General features: G+C 36.6%; 1 protein-coding gene across 1 annotated transcript in view; it reads left to right on the top strand.

Moving 5' to 3' along the window:
- The window catches only part of ADGRV1 (adhesion G protein-coupled receptor V1), a 524493-nt gene that overhangs the window by 91898 nt on the left and 413158 nt on the right, over window positions 1-19437 (top strand). Inside the window, exons 32-38 of the mRNA XM_004263660.2 lie at window positions 366-1177; window positions 3452-3661; window positions 11765-11895; window positions 12960-13059; window positions 13701-13880; window positions 14520-14683; window positions 18463-18556. Coding sequence (XP_004263708.1) covers window positions 366-1177; window positions 3452-3661; window positions 11765-11895; window positions 12960-13059; window positions 13701-13880; window positions 14520-14683; window positions 18463-18556 — 1691 coding nt within the window. The remainder of the gene's footprint in view (window positions 1-365; window positions 1178-3451; window positions 3662-11764; window positions 11896-12959; window positions 13060-13700; window positions 13881-14519; window positions 14684-18462; window positions 18557-19437) is intronic.

Genomic DNA, 19437 nt, shown 5'->3' with positions numbered 1-19437 from the left:
CCTTAAAATGTACTCAATGTTGGTATCATTGTTACTTTGTTTCAGTGAAAGCTAGTAATGAAGATTCATTTTCTAAGTCTTTGAAAATTCTGAAATGGATATGATTTGCATATGGTGCAAGATATTTTCATAGCTTGGTTAAAAATAAGTAGTATTTGATTGAAAATGAGCCAGATTTCCTTACATGAGAAAACATAATGCGAAAGACAAATGTTATTAAGAAACATGGTTGTGTTTGCGCTAGTACTTTATCCACTTAAAAAAAAAAAAGTGAAAACCACCATCAGCATTCTCTTCTCTATTATGTAATCCACAGATGGCTTTGAGTGCTTAACCTGTCTTTTAATTGTCACTCCACATTTTAGCGGAGGGCGCTTTGGTCGGCTGTTGTTGTTCTACAGTACTTCCGATATTGATGTAGTGGCTCTTGCAGTTGAGGAGGGTCAAGACTTACTGTCCTACTATGAATCGCCAATTCAAGGGGTGCCTGACCCACTTTGGAGAACTTGGGTGAATGTCTCTGCAATGGGGGAACCCCAGTACACCTGTGCCACTTTGTGCCTCAAAGAACACGCATGCTCAGCGTTTTCCTTTCTCGGTGCTTCTGAAGGCCCCCAATGTTTTTGGATGACATCGTGGATCAGCCCAACCGTGAACAACTCAGACTTCTGGACCTACAAGAAAAACATGACCAGGGTAGCATCTCTTTTTAGCAGTCAGGCTGTGGCTGGTAGTGACTACGAGCCTGTGACAAGGCAATGGGCCGTAATGCTGGAAGGTGATGAATTTGCAAATCTCACAGTTTCTATTCTTCCCGACGATTTCCCAGAGATGGATGAGAGTTTCCTAATTTCTCTCCTTGAAGTTCATCTTATGAACGTCACAGCCAGTCTTAAAAACCAACCAACCATAGGACAGCCAAATACTTCTACAGTTGTCATAGCATTAAATGGTGATGCCTTTGGAGTGTTTGTGATCTACAGTATTAGTCCCAATACCTCAGAAGATGGCTTATATATTGAAGTTCAGGAGCGGCCCCAAACCACAGTGGAGATGATGATCCACAGGACAGGGGGCAGCTTAGGTCAGGTGACAGTCCAATGGCGTGTTGTTGGTGGAACAGCTACTGAAGGTTTAGATTTTATAGGTGCTGGAGACATTCTGACTTTTGCTGAAGGTGAGTTATGGTTCTAAATGGATTTCAGTTCCCCCTGGTAAAGTCGTTATAGTCAGTTTTTATGACAAGGTTCATATGAATTCTTACTGTATACATTCTTGCTAATGTGTAAAAGTGAATGATGGTTTTGAAATAATAGTAGTTGGCTTGTTAATGGTTGACATGACATATGTAGGCCCATGGCATAGGGCCCTACATGTGTATCTTTTTTAGTTTATTAAAAAGATTTTCAGGGAATGTGAGAATTTTATCCCTTTTATGTGTGGTAGCAGAGCCTTCAAGGAAGTGTAGAGGCAGTGCTAAAGCAACTTTTAATTTTGTAAGGGAAGTTACAAGAATGAGCCGGGTAGCTACAACCAAATGTGGGTAAGAAGTATTGGTAGCTAGGAAAATGGGTACTAACTGGGAAGCTTTTTCATATGCACTAGACAAATCAGGATAAACCTCCAAAGAAAATAATTTGTAAGTATAAATAGCATAAACTTTGGTGACTTGATTCATATTAAATTAAGACTAGTGGTAGATCAACTTATAATACTGTTCTTAGACTTGGATGGGACCACTATTTAAAATTTTCATGAACAATGAAATTACAGAGAACTTGGACGATAATTAGAATTAGGGTCAGATTCACTGATTCTTTTCCAGGGTTGGTTGAATCATTTATATTTGAAAATTTCAGAAGTTCATATATTTAAAATAGTTTTCTTTGGGTAGAAGGACGATATCTTTACTGAGATCATTATTTAAATCCTGATTTAGGCAATTATAAATTCCATATAGTTTTTTAACATAGTGTTTTTCTGATTGAAAAGTAATATTTATTCATGAAAACTTCAGGTTATACAACAAAATGAAGGAAGTAAATGTTACTCACAATTCCATATCTTAGAGCATTCATTCATTGCATCTTTTATCATTTAATTTTAATGCATATACTTTTTTGGAAACAGTAGTCAGGGGTCATGATACATATAGATTATATACTTTTTGGAACATCTAATAAGCATTATATTTTAGAGTAAATTTTTAAAATAGTATAAAACTTCTCAAAAATGATTGTTTCCTAGTAAATGATTTTGGGAACGATGGAATAATGATATGCTTGATGTATGGGTTTGTGTGTGTGCACAGGTTAGTAACTGGTAACATTTCTCCCTATTTCAAAGGAAATATTGAACTTTGAGGAGGGAGTGGAGATGAAAATTTAAAGTTAGGTTTTTTTAATGGCTTTGGTAACAATAAAGAAGCTATCGTATAAAGTAGTGGCATTATACAAATTAGTATTACCTTGAATTGTAACTTTAGAATCACACGAAATGGACTATATTTTATAGTTAACCTAGATTCTCAGATAACATACACTCTCTTGAGGCAGTCTTGACACTGAATTGATAAAATATTCCAGGGTCGCGCGAGAGAGAACATGCATTCACATCCATTTTCTCCTTTCTCCTGCCTTTTCTCACCCTTTCAACATCTTTCCAGAAAGTGGCAAAGAATTAGATGGGGAACACTGTAGGTGAACAGCAGAAGCAGTGTTGGGTTTGGGGGTTTTCAGTGATGCCCTATCTACTAGTGGGGTCCTAGACCAAATTGCAAAGTAGATTGCTTGGCCCTTGTTGCTGTTATGTGTCCCTTTGAATTCCTTTTCTGCCTCCTTCCCTTATTGCCCGAATCCTGGAGACTAGTATTTGATGTTGTCATCTCATCTGGCTCCCCGAAGACTTATCCCATTTATGTGGGTTCTCTTGCTCAGAATTTACCATCCTTTTCTGTTTCCCATTTTGACCACTATTCCCTAAGTGTTCCTGGTCTTTCAGGGAAGTTTTGGCTTGATTACCTGAAAACCATTCATGGTAACGCCAAAATGAGAATGAGACCCCACTTTCTAGAGGGATCAGTTTCTAAACAGTAGATGCTTCAGAACCTCTTCCCCTAGCTAGGTCATGGTTCTAGGCTAAAGACCAGGAAGTAAAACCATGATTCCTTGAAATAATTCTACCCTTTAACTTTCCATAATTCAAAATGTCCTTTTCCACAATCTGCCCATATTGATGAAATTTTTACAGTGTTTTATAGGTGAAAGGGTATACATACTTACATACAACATTTGCTTATAGTGGCACTAATATTACTCATGGTATTGAACTGTTATAATTCACTCATGTATTTTTACTTAACTTTTTTCATTGAAAGAAGTTATCTTGGACCTTTGTGAATTCTCTATTGATGATTTTCTTACTTAGGTTTTATTCCATTAATTCTTTATAGGTGAGACCAAAAAGATAGCCATTTTAACCATTTTGGATGACTCTGAGCCAGAGGATGATGAAAGCATCATAGTTAGCCTGGTGTACACCGAAGGCGGAAGTAGAATTTTGCCCAGTTCCGACACCGTCAGAGTGAACATTTTGGCCAATGACAATGTGGCAGGAGTTGTTAGCTTTCAGACTGCTTCCAGATCTGTCATAGGTCATGAAGGTGGGTTCCTTTCTTTGTTGAGCACATTCATTCTCTTTTCCATGGATGTCATTTTTTGTCTAGTTTTTTAAAGTTTCCCATTTTAAAAATTCTTCCATTATTTTGTACAGCTGGGTGTGTTAATGTACAGGGAGCTTATTTGGGAGAGGGCTGTATAGGGAACTGTCTAACTAGATTTAGGAGACTCGCAGATTGGTATTGTGTTCTAGCTGGCCACTCCCCACTAGTGTGATTTTAATGAAATTGGTCAAACCTAGGATGCTCAGCTTTCTCATCTGTTAAATGAAGGGAAATACTACTTCCTTCGTAGGTTTCTGTGTGAGGATTAAGTGGATAAATGTCAAGTGCTTAGCATAGTTCTGGGCACATAGTGTATATGTGCTCAGTGGTAGCTGTTGATGTTAAATGGTGAAATATTGGCTCTCTGTTCAAAAGAAAAATAGCAGTTTCTGATCAGTGAATATTTTAGCTTGGATTTTATATGTTTGTATATTTTATGAACAAAGTGCCAAACTAGAAAAAAATTATACAATGTCCTCTTTTCCTGTAAAAAAACAGTAATTTCCATGAATCTTAATATTTTACATCATCTATAGGGTTTACATTTATAGGCTACTTTTTGTTTAAACCATTATAGCAGTGTTTTTGTCTTTGAATAAGTCTGTTTGAGATAAAACTGGTATTTATAGTCTGTTTCACTATAATTTGTGTTTAAATTAAAAACTAATTGTACCTAAAAGAGTTAAGAAATGAAAAGGATATAGATCATGCATTTGGACTTCAACTTTATGGATGAGAAAACTGAGACAGAGAGATTAAGTGACTGGACAGAATCATATAGCTAGTTAGTGACTGTGCTGGAAACTGAATGCATTTTAGTGTGCATCACCTTTTACCTTACTGTACTCCCAACTTGCAAGTTTATTTAACTTAATGCAAATATCTGAGCCATTTTCCAATACTCTTTCCTTTTATTAACGGTTTAAAATCTCATGTTGTCATAGCAATAGTGAGTAAAAGTGACTAACAAATTGCTATAAGTCAATCTAAAGACAGATCATCAACTCTTGAAAAATTATTTGTAGTATAATACAAGTAAAAAGTCACTGGAAGATAAGTTAATCTCAATAATAATGACAACAACAATAACACTTATTGAGTGTTTTCTGCATGCCAGACATTTTACATCCATCATTTCACTTAATTTTAACAGGGCTATGAAGTGGGTATGACGATATACACCAGTTTTTCACACAAGGGAACTGAATGTTAGAGAGATTACCCAGCACATAGTTATTCATGGTGGGACTTAAACCTAGTGTTGTCTGAATCCAGAGCTTACGCTATAGGGCACCTTGTGAGAAGAAACTTGTTTTGCTTGAACTTACATCTACTGCAGAACCTGACAATGCAGGAACGTCGGGTAAATATTTCAGGATTTGAGTTGGAAGAATAATGAATTTGAGTAACAGTGTCCATGTGAGAGGAGGAAATTTGGTGAGAGAATCTGACTCTATCTTAAGCTAGGGGTGGAAATTGGATTTTTAGAGATAATCGTTGAAATAAGGAAAATTAAAGATCTAAAATTAAGATCTTAGTTAATAGAGGGAGAAAAGCAAGTTGTCAAGGATGGAGCTATGTGGGGCACCAGGGTAAGGTGCTGGGACAGGCAAAAGGCAAAGGGGAAAGGGGAAAGAAGGCTCTGCCAGAGAGGTGGGAAGAGACCAAAATAAGAATGTGTTTTCATTAGTTATCAGAAGAAAGTAACCAGCGTGTCTCGTACTACATGGGCAACAAGTGAGATTAGATTCCCAAATGGGCTAGAGGGAACAGTAGTAACTGCAGAGGAATTGTAAAGGAAAACTTGGCATGGAAAGCAAATAACTAAGGATAACAAAAGACAGGACTGTAGAAGCCTTGGAGGCAGTGCTCCTCAAAGTACGGTCCTCAAGCTGACATCTGCACACAACGTGTTTGCTTTTTGTTTGTGACAACATAAGTTTGAAAATTGAAAGAATCTTTTCTAGAGACTTTTGTAACGATTTCATTTTGCTGTGATATCCAAAAGTGATATCTATGGGCTTACATTTTGTATGTGTGTTCTTTTTGCCATTTAACTTATCTAGTCATTTATTTTATTGTGTTTTACAAAAATGTCAGTTTATGATAGATCAAGGAAAACAAAACAAAACAAAAAAAAGACAAAAACCCCTTGTCTGGGACTTCCCTGGTGGTCCAATGGTTAAGAATCCACCTGCCAATGCGGGGGACACAGGTTCGACCCCTGGTCTGGGAAGATCCACATGCTGCAGGGCAGCTAAGCCCGTGCACTCTAGAGCCCGTACACTGCAACTACTGAGCTCACGTGCTACAACTACAGAAGCCCATGTGCCCAGAGCCAGTGCTCCGCAACAAGAGAAGCCACCGCAATGACGTACACCGCAACAAAGAGTAGTCCCCGCTCACTGCAACTAGAGAAAGCCCGTGTGCAGCAACAAAGACCCAGTGCAGCCAAAAAAAAAAAAAAAAGAAAAAAAAAGTGCTCAAAGCAGAATAAAGGCAACCCAGAATTCTATACTAGTGAAAACATTTGTCAAGAATGAAAGTGAAATAAAGATATTTTCAGATAAAAGAAAACTAAAAAAAAGTATTAAAACAAAACCAAATCCCGTCCTTCACTGCATTAGGGGTGAGAAGCACTGCCTTAGGGGATATTCTGTTTGTTGGCTCTGTGAGCAAGGAAAGGAGAAAAATTGGTGAAACCAGATTAAAGCGTAGAGTATTTTGGACTTGCTTTGTTTTGTTGAAGAAATATAGAGAAGAAGGCAATGTAGAAGAAGAGAAGAAAAGTGTTAGTGGCATGGGGGTGGGAATAAATAAGTTCAGGGACCAGAAAGGATTAGATTTAAGGGAGGACACAGAGCTGGACTAGGTATGTGATTTTCAGCAATATGATGGGATTTTTTTTTTTTTTTTAAGAATACAAAAGTATCTGGATGTCCAGGATCACTTGAAGGGCATTTTAACCGTAAAGGATCTAGCGTCATTACATGCGTCCTATGGAGGTCTGGGTGGTGACAGTGGTGGTGGGTTGGAGGCTCTGAAGAAACCCAGGCTCTTGTGCTGAGCACCAAGTCATCTTGGGGAAACTGCAGGGTCTTGGCACCTGTGTTCTCTTTCACTGGAACGAACTTAACACCTGAAAACCAGATTGTGGTCTCTTTAGTCTCCAACAGCTAAATATCTGCAGGGGATGCAAAGAGAAAAAATAATTAGTCATTAAAACACGTGGTCCAAACGTGTTATTGGTTTATCATATCAAAAGCATATCCTATCTGCTTCATCATATCAATCTACGAGCATGAGTTTGGTACAGGAAATAGAACAATGAATTGCTTTCATTAATCAGTACTCCTTAGAATTTTTACATTTTCTAAATAAAAATTGGTAGGAATTTCTATTTTTTTAAATTTACTTTTCTTTCCCTTTTCTCCTAAACCTTTTCCTAGAGTCTAAATTAATTTTCTTTTTTCAAAAACATTATGTCTAACCTCAAGAATTCAGTATTTTGTGCATGTATTCTTTGTATTGCTGCAAAATTGCATAGAGAAATGTATATCAAGCAGATGTTTACAAAAATGAAAACTTCATGGTGTTTCTTCAAAGATAACTGCTAAAGAAATGGGGTAAAAAAATCATGCCATGTAGGCTTTTGACAGTGTTAACATTGCTTTTGACTTAGTGTTGGAGTTTCATTTATGTGATTAGATTTAAAATGTGGACAATGCTGAATTTCTGGCTCTAGAATACATTTTCATTTCATGGGGAGGAATTGCCTTAGTGTTTAACAGTGTTTCGAGTTCTGTAGAATCCTATTTCTACATTTTTGTCCTAAAGCAATTGGACAGATGCCCAGTGGTAAATATTACTTTCTTTCAAATGTAATAGGCAGACTTTAGAAATATAGGACAATAGATTTTTACTGTGGTTGCAAAGTATGTATAAACGTGCTCTTTATAAATCTGTGTTAAACGTTTCACTTCACACATCTCTGCAGCATCATAATCATTATGTCATGTTCAATGGATTTAAAATTTCTCCTTTTCTCAGAGACAGCATGTATTTTTTCTAGGTAAAGATTTGAACAAGAGATGTGATTCTTTAAAAATATATATCGAACTGCTATATTAGAAACACTCAACTATTTTTCTTATTGACAGTTTGTGTTTCATATTATCCCTGTAATTGTTTTAAGTCATTTTCTATTAATTGTAGAGCACAATCAGTTTGGATGGTTCCTGTATACCACATATACATGAATCTATTAAAATATATTTCCTGTATTTTAGTTTTCCATTATTTTTATACACATTGTAGTTGACGTTTATCTTTGTAAAAACAATCCTGATTTGTTTTAGGAAGAAATACACAAAATACTCCGGGTTATTAAAATTAATTTTATATTCGTATTGCTTATTTGTGTTAGGCTAGGTCTAGAACCCATATGATAGATCTTCCCCTTTTTTGGTCTTTTATGGCCACGCCACGTGGCATGTAGGATCTTAGTTCTCAGACCAGGGATCGAACCCATGCCCCCTGCAGTGGAAGTGTGAAGTCTTAACCACTGGACTGCCAGGGAAATCCTTTTTTTTTTTGGTCTTAGATCTTCTGCTTAAAGTTAAAATGTATCACCGATTTTTTGGTGGACTCTAGATTTCATATCAAGATGATCTTACAGGAATTAGTCAGACGCTTTAGTGGGGGAGGGCCCTCTCTAGGTCTTCATTCTGGGCAAAAACTGGGCAGTGTGGTAAAATATTGGCTATCTGAAAATTTTACCTTCCTTCTTTAGGACCTATCTTCTGTCCTTCCCTTGTATTTAGAAGACTGAGCACTTGTTTCTAATTTTTTCCTTTTCCTATGTTCTTTGACTTCTCCTCTAGGTAGAAGGTAGCTTTCTGGTAATTCTTCCGAAGGCTTTTTAAAAAAAAAAAAAAAAAAAACATTTATTTTTTTATTTATCTTTGGCTGTGTTGGGTCTTCTTTGCTGAGTGCGGGTTTTCTCTAGTTGCGGTGAGCGGGGGCTACTCTTTGTTATGGTGTGTGGGTTTCTCACTGCGGTGGCTTCTCTTGTTGCAGAGCACGGGCTCTAGGTGCGTGGGCTTCAGTAGTTGTGGCTCGCGGGCTCTAGAGCGCAGGCTCAGTAGTTGTGGCACACGGGCTTAGTTGCTCCGTGGCATGTGGGATCTTCCTGGACTGGGGGTCGAACCCTTGTCCCCTGCATTGGCAGGCGGATTCTTAACCACTGCACCACCAGGGAAGTCCCTAGAAGGCATTTTAAATGGACCTGATTCTTGGCAGTCTGCCTTAAAGAGGCAGTTAATACCTCTATTTTGATTCTTAGGAAAATCTTCACACTATTTATGCTGTTGACGTGATTTTTAATAGGCTCATGAAATTATGTGTTTAAGGAATACTTGGTTTACCTTTTATTTGTGTGTGTTGTGCTTCAAATTGTGTTTCTTGTAATATTTTCTTGCAAGTTAAATTCTCGCATGGTAACATTAAATTTTCAAAGGTGATATTAAGTGGTATTAGACTGAGCATTTTTAAATTTATTTATTTATGGCTGTGTTGGGTCTTCGTTTCTGTGCGAGGGCTTTCTCTAGTTGTGGCAAGCAGGGGCCACTCTTTTTTTTTTTTTTTTTTGGCGGTACGCGGGCCTCTCACTGTTGTGGCCTCTCCCATTGCGGAGCATAGGCTCCGGACGTGCAGGCTCAGCGGCCATGGTTCACGGGCCTAGTTGCTCCGCAGCATGTGGGATCTTCCCGGACTGGGGCACGAACCTGTGTCTCCTGCATCGGCAGGCGGACTCTCAACCACTGCGCCACCAGGGAAGCCCAGGGGGCCACTCTTCATCACGGTGTGGGGGCCTCTCACTATCGCAGTCTCTCTTGTTGCGGAGCGCAGGCTCCAGATGCGCAGGCTCAGTAGTTGTGGCTCACGGGCCCAGTTGCTCTGTGGCATGTGGGATCCTCCCAGACCAGGGCTCGAACCTGTGTCCCCTGCATTGGCAGGCAGACTCTCAACCACTGCGCCACCAGGGAAGCCCTAGACTGAGCGTTTTTACATGTAATAAGTTTGTAGGAGGATTTTACTTTTTTCTCTCCTTAGCATTTCATTTTTAGTTTTGCCTTTAATGGTGTATTTATTCCCAAATCTCTATGTACCATCTTACAACCATAATTTTTTTATTATGATATTTACAGGTTCCCCTTCAATATGGATTTTCATTGACCTACATTTTTTTTTTTGCCACTTGTATTCCCACTGCATTTTTAGCACTTGTTCAAACTTCTATAATTTTCATTTTGAAATATTACTGGGTTTTGTGATTTAAAAAAAAATTGAAAACCATGACTCTATACCTTTTTATTTGGGTCACCAGACAACACTGTAGGCGAAAGAGCTTAATAACTCCAAGGTTCTCTCTCTGCCATTCAGTAATAAACCCTTGAGAAATTCTGCCTGGTATACAATAGAGAGACTCAAGCGTTTCATTGTAGTGCCTGTGTTTTATTCATATGAGTTATATAAGTATAAAAATTTTAAATGGCATGGCAATTATGGCTGATTGTACCCATTCTTTCAGTTATATCCTATCTTTGGACACTCTTATTTCTAATAACATTTCCTTTATGTTTCAATAAAAACATCCAAGTCATAGTCTGCTATTGTGATAGCAATTAAAAATTTTTTTTTGTATTGAAATATTTTAAAATGTATACATTAAACATTGACCTGTTTTAGGAAATTTTATTTAGAAGTCTGTTTTTGCTTTCTTATATTTTCTGCTGTCCCAAAATAATTTATGTAATAAATGTATTAAAGTTATGTATGCTTAAATTTAGTATGAAAATTTTATTTTGTTTTTTAGTAATTGAAATAAGATAATCTCTAAATTAATGAATTTATGATATTTTAAGAAACCTTTCTATTAGAAATAATTATTTAATTTTATTATTTAAAACATTAAAAAACTGTGGTAGTTAAAACGTATTTGGAAAGGGTGTTTATATTTCACTGTGTTATTGCTACTCTCCTCATTTAAAAGTGTCAGAAGTGTGTATTTATTTGGATAACTAAGTAAAAGTGATATTTTTAATGAACATGCATGGATTTCAACTATATGTCTATGCTATAAGGATGTGTTCTTTAAAGCCTTTTAAACATGAATTCATTTATCTTTTAACAATTATTAGTTTTTAGTAATATAGTTCATTAATGTACCTCCACTTCTGTTCATCATCATAAAATTTTTGAATTCAGCATATTTTCAGCAAGACACATGGCCATCACCAGTACTCCCTAGGAGCTTACTTTTCAATTCCAGCAATTTAGAAGAAATGACTTTTACGATTTTCGTCAATTTTACAAAATATTACATGAGGATAAAAGCCAGGAATGGAAAGTATCTAAAATGCCTCATTTATCCAGGAAGGATAGCTGTAACTTTGGTGAAGTTACAGAGGTTGATATACAGATTTGTCACCTTTCCTTTGTATTTCTTTCTATAAAACAAAATCATTGATGGTATATGTAAGTTACAATTTCAAGAAATGTGATTTTCAGGTATTTGCAAGCATTTTTATGCATGCATTGTGTAAAATCACATTGCATACCAGTGTAAGGAATTTTTGTCCTTTTGGGAAGTGAAGGAAGAATTTACTTGTGTTATTACTAGTTTTGACCACGAGGACTTAATTATTTTCTTTAATTTACAGAACATTTATGTTCTGGTGCATGTTTTGGAGTGTATAAAAGTTTGTGTTTTCCATTTTAGCATGTGCTTTTGTAACTTTTACATGTTAAACTTCCTGAAGTTCTACTAAATGGAAGTATTTAGAAGTGGGATAAACAATAATGTGTTGATAAACAATAAGCATGTATAAATCTTCTAGAACATTGCAAACAGAACAGCTTTGTAATATTCTTAGAAAAGGTACTGTAGTAGTTGCATGTTTGGGATTTGGGTTTTGTTGACTTCAAATGTTAAGCTCATTTTACATTAAACATTCATCAATCTGTACATTTCACCTGCAGGAGAAATTTTACAATTCCATGTGATGAGAACACCCCCTGGTCGAGGAAATGTTACTGTTAACTGGAAAATTATTGGGCAAAACCTAGAACTCAATTTTGCTAACTTTACCGGACAACTCTTCTTTCCTGAGGTAATACCACCAAGAAAAGCTTTACTGCAATATCTGGAGGTAACTGTGTTTTGTGAGGAAAATGGGAAAACTATGATTATGTAATACAAAGATTAATAGAGATCCGTGAGGGAGCTGCTTCCTTAGAAACCTAAAGGAAGAACATTACTCAAAGAATTTCTAAGACTTAAGGAGGGGGGTTGTTTTTCCATATGTACTAGGTAGATCTCCTTTAAGGAAACAGAAAAAGTTGACTTTGTATTTGAGGCAAGCCCTCTTGTTGCTTTCTTGCCCTCCCACTGTTGGTGTCAACGGTGTCATTAAGAAGATGATTACTGCTTGTCCCTCTTCTCTAACCCCTCACTGTCTTGGAACTTTCAATGCACTTGGAACTTAAATATTTCACTGCTATGAAACAGCAAATATAGCCTGAGAAACAAATGTCTTTTTATCTTCTGTTCACACAGTATTTTTGAGGTTACATTTAAAAGCTCTTGCTGACAGTTTGAAAGAAGATGATTGGTGGAAAATAACTATAAGAAAGCAGTTCTTGGGTAGAAAGTTAGCACTACCTTATTGTTTCTCTTCGTCTTCTCTTCTCCACACTCACTTGATATGAATTCTTGTTTGGTAAATTGTTTCATTCTTTTTCTCTTCATTTTCACTCCCTCAATATTAAGCCTAACCCTATAACCTTCTGCCTTGAGGACTACATTTGACTTCTAATAACTGGTTTCCCTACAACACTGGTCTTCTTTTCCATACTCCAGTTTTTCCCATTAACCACATAGAAATCTCTCCAACTTATTGCTTTGTCTGGAATTTTCAATAGGGCTACATTGCTCACTAGATAAGATCTATATTCATGAGCTCAGCACTCAAAATCTTCCACAGTTGTTCCCTATCTACTTTAAGCCTGTTTTCTTATGAGTCAGTGGTTTTTTATTTAATTTATTTTTTAAGCCACAGAACACTTTGTTTAAGTGAAAATATAGTTGGATGCACAATTTATAAGGCCAGTAAAAGCAGGAGTTAGTTTGTGCTCAGTGACAGTGGAGGGATGAATTTCTTTCTGTTTGACATAGGGGTCATTGAATAAAACAATATCTGTGCATCTGTTGGATGACAATATTCCTGAGGAGAAAGAAGTATACCAGGTCATTCTGTATGATGTCAGGACACAAGGTAATGCAGAATTTAATTAAATTATTTTTCTGGTGTATTATTCTTTTCAGAAAAAAATAATAGTTGCTGTCTCTATATTTAACAGTTAGATGCATAGCGATTTTAAAAATGTTATTTAAATATCGTCTGCCCCATAACATTTAGATCCAAAAGAATCAGCTCAGAATGAAAATACTTATCTTTATGGATTCAAGTTAAAACCTCTAAAAATTTTGCTGAATATTTCCTGTGGAGTAAAATATATTTCCAAAGGTAGAATTCAATGAAATTAATTTTATGCTAAGCTGACCAACTTGGATTCTGGATCAGTTTTATGGATAAATTAGATTTACTAATTTGAGCAAGTTATCTGGGTATTTTCCTCACTTTCTAATCAATTTCTGTAATTCAGATGACCAGTATAGCACATAATGACAATAATAGGTCAAGCCAAAAAAAAAAAAAAAAAAATTTGCTATCTAAGAAGAAAAAAAACCTAAAAGGTAACTTCTGTTTTTCACACTGAAGATTTCTGTTAGAGGAGTGAAAGTAACCACTTTCTGGTTACTTTAATATGTTTCAAAAAGTGGGGTTATATTTTAAGTATTTAGAAGTTAAGGTCAAGTCACTGTTAGATTTCTTGTGGTCCCTGACTTTCTTAGGAGTTGCACCAGCAGGAACTGCTCTGCTTGACGCTCAAGGATATGCAGCTGTTCTGACCGTAGAAGCCAGTGATGAACCACATGGAGTGTTAAGTTTTGCTCTTTCGTCAAGATTTGTTTTGCTACAGGAGGCTAACATGACAATTCAGCTTTTCATCAACAGAGAATTTGGATCTCTAGGTTTGTGTCACTCTAGAATGAATGGAGTTTCCAGGCAGGTGCTTTTTTAATATTCTACTAGGGTGGATGAAAGCCATTGCTAGAATAAATCAGGGACAGGAAAACAATTAATATTTCTTAATTCAGGACAGGATTTTATAACTTCTTTATTTTTGAAAGATTAAAGGAATTTATCTAGTGTCACAGAATGCTGTGCAACAAACAATCATAAACTCTCAGCAGCATATGGTAATGGGCCAGCCGTGGGTCCACTAACTGAGTCTGGGCTTGGCTAGCGTGGCTATATTCCACGTGTCTCTCATTCTTCTCCTGGAACCAGTAGAGGCATAAGAAGGCAAGCAAAAACACGCCAGACCCCATGAGGTCTAGGCTCAGAACTAGCGCACCATCACTTTTACCTTGTAGCCCAAATAAGTCACACAGTCAAACTCAAAGTAGAGGTAGGCAGGGATGCCTTGCCCACAGTGCAACATCACTGAGCCATTACATGGTAAAGGCCAAGAAGAGAGGAAGGGGTGAAGAATTGGGGCCAATAATACAGCTACTGATGTGCTTTTAGGAAAGTCAACAAGTTCATAATGAGATACTATTTTTTAATTTTAAATAATTTAAAAATCCCTTCCCATCCAATTCAATTAGGAGCCATTAATGTCACATATACCACAGTTCCTGGAATGTTGAGTCTAAAGAACCAAACAGAAGGAAACCTAGCTGAGCCAAATGTTGACTTTGTCCCAGTAATTGGCTTTCTGATTTTAGAAGAAGGGGCAACAGCAGCAGCCATCAACATTACTATACTTGAGGTAAAACGCTTATTTTGCTATTACTGTATTAAATGCGAATAACCAGATAAAAAGTAGAAGTTGATTAAATGTTCTGGTGTCTTTAAATCAACTTATTTCTTTTTGTGACTTTTTTTTTTTAAATTACACAGGGGATTCTTTTCTTGTCTAGATAGGCTGGTCTGTTGTTGTGTATTTTATCACAGAAACAACTTGTGATAAAGAAAATTTCCTTAGGGCAGTCCCGTTTAAGATGTCATTGGCCTAAGAGATTCCAAAGGAGCATTTTGATTACTCCAAAGGATTCATTGGACCAGCAAAGCCATGTAGGTCAGCGACTTAGTTGTTAGGACCGGTTAAATTAGAGATAGTGAGAAACTCACTAGAGGCTGATGGTATAAAATGTGATTATGGTCAAACTTAAAGTAGTCATTTCTGACTGAAATTGTGTTTTAAATGATTTTTCATGTTGGGAAATCTTGTGTTGTTTTGGGACTTAGTGTTTCAACTACTTAAATTCATTTCCAAGAAGTTTATGAAAATAGTACATATGGAGAGGGTAGGACATGGTGTGTGGGGTGGAGGGGTAGGGGAAGGGAGAAAGAGAGAGAATGAATATTGCCTTAGAAAAATAATTTTCAGTTACTATGTATTTTGGGGTTCTATTTTTTCAAGTTTTAATTTTCTCAGAGGCCTTTTACTTTTACAAAATTATAAGTACTGTAAACCATCTACCATCTGAAATCAGTAATTCTTATTTTGTTTGTTACTGTGGCACTGTGACCTAATATGGTAATATGAGAACTCTAAAGCCGTAAGATGAAGGGTAATGTTATTTCAGTACGTGACATACAACACAAGTTTCCATAAAACTTTAAGGTAAGTCTTCCTCCAAATATATAATCTATTAATGTAATTGAATACAAATAAATGGATTATTCCTTAGATACGTTAGTTTTTTGTTGTTGTTGTTGTTTTTTGCGGTACGCGGGCCTCTCACTGTTGTGGCCTCTCCCGCTGCGGAGCACAGGCTCCGGACGCGCAGGCTCAGCAGCTATGGCTCACAGGCCCAGCTGCTCCGCGGCATGTGGGATCTTCCCGGACCGGGGCACGAACCCTTGTCCCCCTGCATCGGCAGGCGGACTCTCAACCACTGCGCCACCAGGGAAGCCCGATACGTTAGTTTTTAAAGCAGAAAATATATAGCCACCTTCAGAGGTCTGGTTTACAGTCTTGTTTTATGAACACAAGGTTTCCAAGTTTCATTTTTTCTCCCCAGGTTTTTGCAGTCGTTTCTGTTCTCAGAGTAGCACAAGATTAAGAGACTGCAAGCCTGTATTTACAGAAATAAGCCAGCCTGGGGCATGATAGGGGAGAGTTGTTGCATGGAGGTGGGGAACAGTGCGGGTAGGTTGGGAACAGTCCCTTTTACATCGCTGATTCTGTAACTCACATTTGTCCCTGTTTTACAGAAGATAGAAACTGTGACCTTCATTTTCTCATTTTTTCACATGCCAACACATCTCCATTAAATACAATGAAGAGAGAGGTGTATGTACTAATATTATATATTCATATATATACATTGGGTTTCTATGTCACAATATTGTTGGCTGTCTGGTTACTACTGATGTGGGTTTTGCTCGTCCTCATATTTTGAGCAGCTGCCTTATTAGTGATTAATAGTAATATTGTATTAAAATTAACTATCACAAATACCTGTCACTTTGTAGGGACTCTCTCTGGCCAGGTACTCCATACACATTATTTTTAATCATTATTAAAATCCCCAAAGTAGCAGTTACTTCCCTCATTATAAAGATGCCAGAATTGAGGCGTTAAAATTTAAGTAACTCAACTAAAATTACAGAAATTTGGTACTAGTTCTCTTTTTTTTTTTTTTTTTTTTTTGCGGTATGTGGGCCTCTCACCGTTGCGGCCTCTCCCGTTGCGGAGCACAGGCTCCAGACGCGCAGGCCCAGCGGCCATGGCTCACGGGCCCAGCCGCTCCGCGGCATGTGGGATCTTCCCGGACCGGGGCACGAACCCGTGTCCCCTGCATCGGCAGGCGGACTCTCAACCACTGCGCCACCAGGGAAGCCCGGTACTAGTTCTCTTTGACTGCAAAGCCTATATTTTTCCCATAGTATTATTCTATTCCTCATTCTAATCATTGGATTAGAATCATTTTTTTAAGGTAATTAAAAAGGTAATTAAGGTAATTAAAAATATTTAGCTCTTATTATATTTAAGGTATACTAAGTTTGTATATTTATATAATTGGTTTACATATTATATTAGTCCAGGTAAAAAATGATATAATATTAGTAGTTTCATGTGGTTCAACCTAATAACCTATACAACCAGGTGTAAGTTTAATAATTTTATGTTTCTTTAAAAATTTCAGCTTTACTGAAGTATAATTAACCAGCACTGTATGGTAAACTTATGTAGAATCTAAAAAATATATAAAATTATAAGATATTTGAAGTGTATATTCTGTTGATTTGATATATGTTTACATTGTGAAAGAATTCCCCACATCTAGTTAATTAACACATCCATCACCTCATGTATTTATCTTTTTTTGTGTGTGAGAACATTTAAGTTCTGTTGTCCCAGCAAATTTAAATTGTACAGTACAGTGTTGTCAACTATAGTCACCATGTTTTACCTTAGATCCTCAGGTCTTACTCATCTTACAGCTGAGTTTGTACTCTTTTACCAATCCCTCCCTATTCCCCCTGCAACCCCAGCCCAGCCACTAGCAACCAGTTTTCTGCGCTCTGTTTTTACGCGTATGACTTTATTTTAGATTCCACACCATGCAGTATGTCTTCCTCTGTCTGGCTTATTTTGCTTAGCATGATACCCTCAGGGTCCATCCGTGTTGTTAAAAATGGAAGGATTTCCTTCTTTCTTGTGGCTGAATAATATTCCATTTTATATATATACCACGTCTTATCCATTCATCTGTTGATGGACACTTGGGTTGTTTCCATAACTTTGCTGCTGTGAATAATGCTGCAGTGACCATGGGAGTGCAGATACCACTTCACTATTGTGTTTTCATTCCCTTTGGATAAATACCCAGGTGTGGGATTGCTGGTAGTTCTATTTTTAAGTTTCTGAGGAACCTTCATATTGTTTTGCACAGTGGCTGCACCAATTTACATTCCCACCAACAGTGTGAAGGGTTCTTCTTTTTCCACATTCTCACCAACACTTACCTCTTGTCTTTTTGATAATAGCCATTCTAATAAATGTAAGGCGAGGTCTCATTGTGGTTTTGACTTGCATTTCTATGAGGATTAGTGATGTTGAGCACCTTTTAATGTACAGGTCGGCCGTTTGTATTTCCTCCTTGGAAAAATTTCTATTCTGTCCCTCTTCATTTTAAATCAGATTATTTGTTGTTTTGCTATTGAGTTGTATGACTTTTTTAGATAAATTTTGGATATGTATGATTTGCAAATATTTTCTCCCATTCCGTAGGTCGCCTTTTCTTTTGTTGATGTTTTCTTTTGCTGTGCAGAAGCTTTTCAATTTGATATAGTCCCACTTGTTTATTTTTGCTTTTATTGCTTTTGCTTTTAGTGTTAAATCCAAAAAAATCATTGCCAAGACATGTTTATTTTTTCTGATTTAAATCTTTTCTACTCTATGTTTGCATTTTATGTTTTCTGTATACTATTTAAATATATATATTTATATTTAAAAGATAATTTTTCAAAACAGCTTGTAAGGTAATTAATTTGAGAGCATAATTATAGATAATTTAATGGGTGTAATTTTTGCAGGACGATGTACCAGAACTAGAAGAATATTTCCTTGTGAATTTAACTTATGTGGAACTTATCATGGCTCCTTTAACTTCATTTCCTCCTAGACTAGGTATGATGGGCTTTTTTGTTTGTTTCTGTTTACTCACTGCAAACGAAGTAAAGTTTCTTCATTTTTTAATCAGAAGTGAGCATTGTGAAGTTTGCTAATGTCAGCTATATGCGTAAATATGTGAGCTTTTAGATTTATTTAAATTTAAAGACCATCGTATATTGTAGCTTTGTACTTTGGACAGCATAAAGAAATTTAAAAATTGTGTGATGCTTTTTAAACATTACAGTTATTTTATAACCAAATTTGTAATCTTCAAAATAGAATTAGTTCTTATGAAGGCATTTTCCTTTTAATATTTAATTTGCTATTTTCATTAGATCTCCAAACTCTCAGATGTTTTTATTTTCTCTTAGATTGAGTAGGGTGTTTGTTTGCTGTGTTCTCTGCTTCTTTTTTGACTTTTTATCTCTTTCTTTTCATGCTTTAGAAAAGACTCAGTTAATTCATTACAGACTGAAAGGTAAAACTTGAACCTTAGTACAACTTTATGTAGATTACTTTAGAAAGATATATTCCTATTATTAAAACACAAACTCTTGCTTACGATTTGGACATTTGATATTGGAAATTTTGTCTGCAAGTTTTAGGTGTGACGGCCTAGTGAGGGTTGGTGGTGAGTTGCCCTGAAATAGCCTGCTCCCCATCCCTTGGTTAGAACAGCGGTCCCCAGCCTTTTTGGCAACAGATACCGGTTTTGTGGAAGATAATTTTTCCAAGGACCAGGGCGGGGGTGGGGATCGTTTTGGGATGATTCAAGCGTATTACGTTTATTGTGCACTTTATTTCTATTATTATTACATTGTAATATATAATGAAATAATTATAGAACTCACCATAATGCAGAATCAGTGGAAGCCCTGAGCTTGTTTCACTTGCCA

Source organism: Orcinus orca, chromosome 3 (assembly GCF_937001465.1).
Source record: "Orcinus orca chromosome 3, mOrcOrc1.1, whole genome shotgun sequence".
Lineage (NCBI taxonomy): Eukaryota > Metazoa > Chordata > Mammalia > Artiodactyla > Delphinidae > Orcinus > Orcinus orca.
Note: the sequence above shows the minus strand (reverse complement) of the source record. Positions and strands in the feature narration are given on the sequence as shown.